At 56.6% G+C, this 911-nt stretch overlaps 1 protein-coding gene across 3 annotated transcripts in view; it reads left to right on the forward strand.

Annotated features, from left to right (window-relative positions):
* The first annotated feature begins 619 nt into the window (after positions 1–619).
* Positions 620–911, forward strand: part of Morc3 (MORC family CW-type zinc finger 3) — a 51,325-nt gene continuing 51,033 nt past the window's right edge. For 2 of the 3 annotated variants that reach the window (XM_005375731.2, XM_013504602.1), the window contains exon 1: positions 620–818. In XM_005375731.2, coding sequence (XP_005375788.1) covers positions 780–818 — 39 coding nt within the window. In that variant the 5' untranslated portion in view covers positions 620–779. The remainder of the gene's footprint in view (positions 819–911) is intronic. The other variant, XM_005375733.2, reaches the window with a different exon arrangement.

Here is a 911-nt window from a genome sequence, read left to right on the forward strand (position 1 = left end):
GGCTTTAAACTCGCTTATGTAGTCCAGGCTGGCCTCGACCTCACGGTGATACTCCTGCTTCAGCCTCCTGAGTACTGGGATTACAGGCACGTGCCACCACATCAGGTTTTTATTTGAAAAAAAATTTTTTTTTTTTACAAACAAAATGCATTACTTTTCTAATCATAAAATGGCAACCGAGATTTCTGAAAACCTTTCAACCTCTTCTTTACCTGCGGCGTTTGGCAGCCCCTGACAGATTCATTTCTACACCCGCTTCACTTAGTCCACTACCGGGCTGAAGATCGACACTGACTAAATGTGCAGGAGAGAAAGGGCTCTAGCAGAGTACAGGCATCCGGATCACATTTTCAGGCAAATCCAAACAGTACCAATTGTTTTCTGTCCTCTATTTATTTATAGATACTGGTGGACATAAGATGCTGTTTTTCAGCGCAGTCACGTTCCAACATGTCAAGCGCTTCCAATCTATTTTACCTGGGCCGCACAGCACCCGGCGCCAGGCTTCAAAGCCTACCCTCGCTCGCAAGGTCCAGTTACTTGACCTAAGGGCTCGCGCTTCACGCATGCGCCCTACAACCCAGCTCCCAGTAACTCCTCCCCCGCCCCGCCCCTCCCGCCCTAGGCCTGCAAGTCACTGCCTGGAGGCGGAAACAAGTGGGCGGGGCACCGTAGCCCCGCCCCGGAAGTAGGCGGAACACCGCGCCCCCTAAAGTCGCCCCGCAGTCTTCCAGTCGGATTGCGGCCGGGGCCGGTCCTGGCTTTGTAGCTCGCTCAAGATGGCGGCGCAGCCACCCAGCGGGATCCGCCTCAGCGCGGTGAGCAGCCGCGAGGGGTGGAGCAGGCCGGGTCCCCGGAGGGCGGGCGGGCGGACCAGCGAGCGGGGGCGTGGGCGATGGCGCTGCGGGCTC

This window comes from Chinchilla lanigera, unplaced genomic scaffold (assembly GCF_000276665.1).
Source record: "Chinchilla lanigera isolate Chin_1 unplaced genomic scaffold, ChiLan1.0 scaffold00006, whole genome shotgun sequence".
In the NCBI taxonomy this organism is placed as follows: Eukaryota; Metazoa; Chordata; class Mammalia; order Rodentia; family Chinchillidae; genus Chinchilla; species Chinchilla lanigera.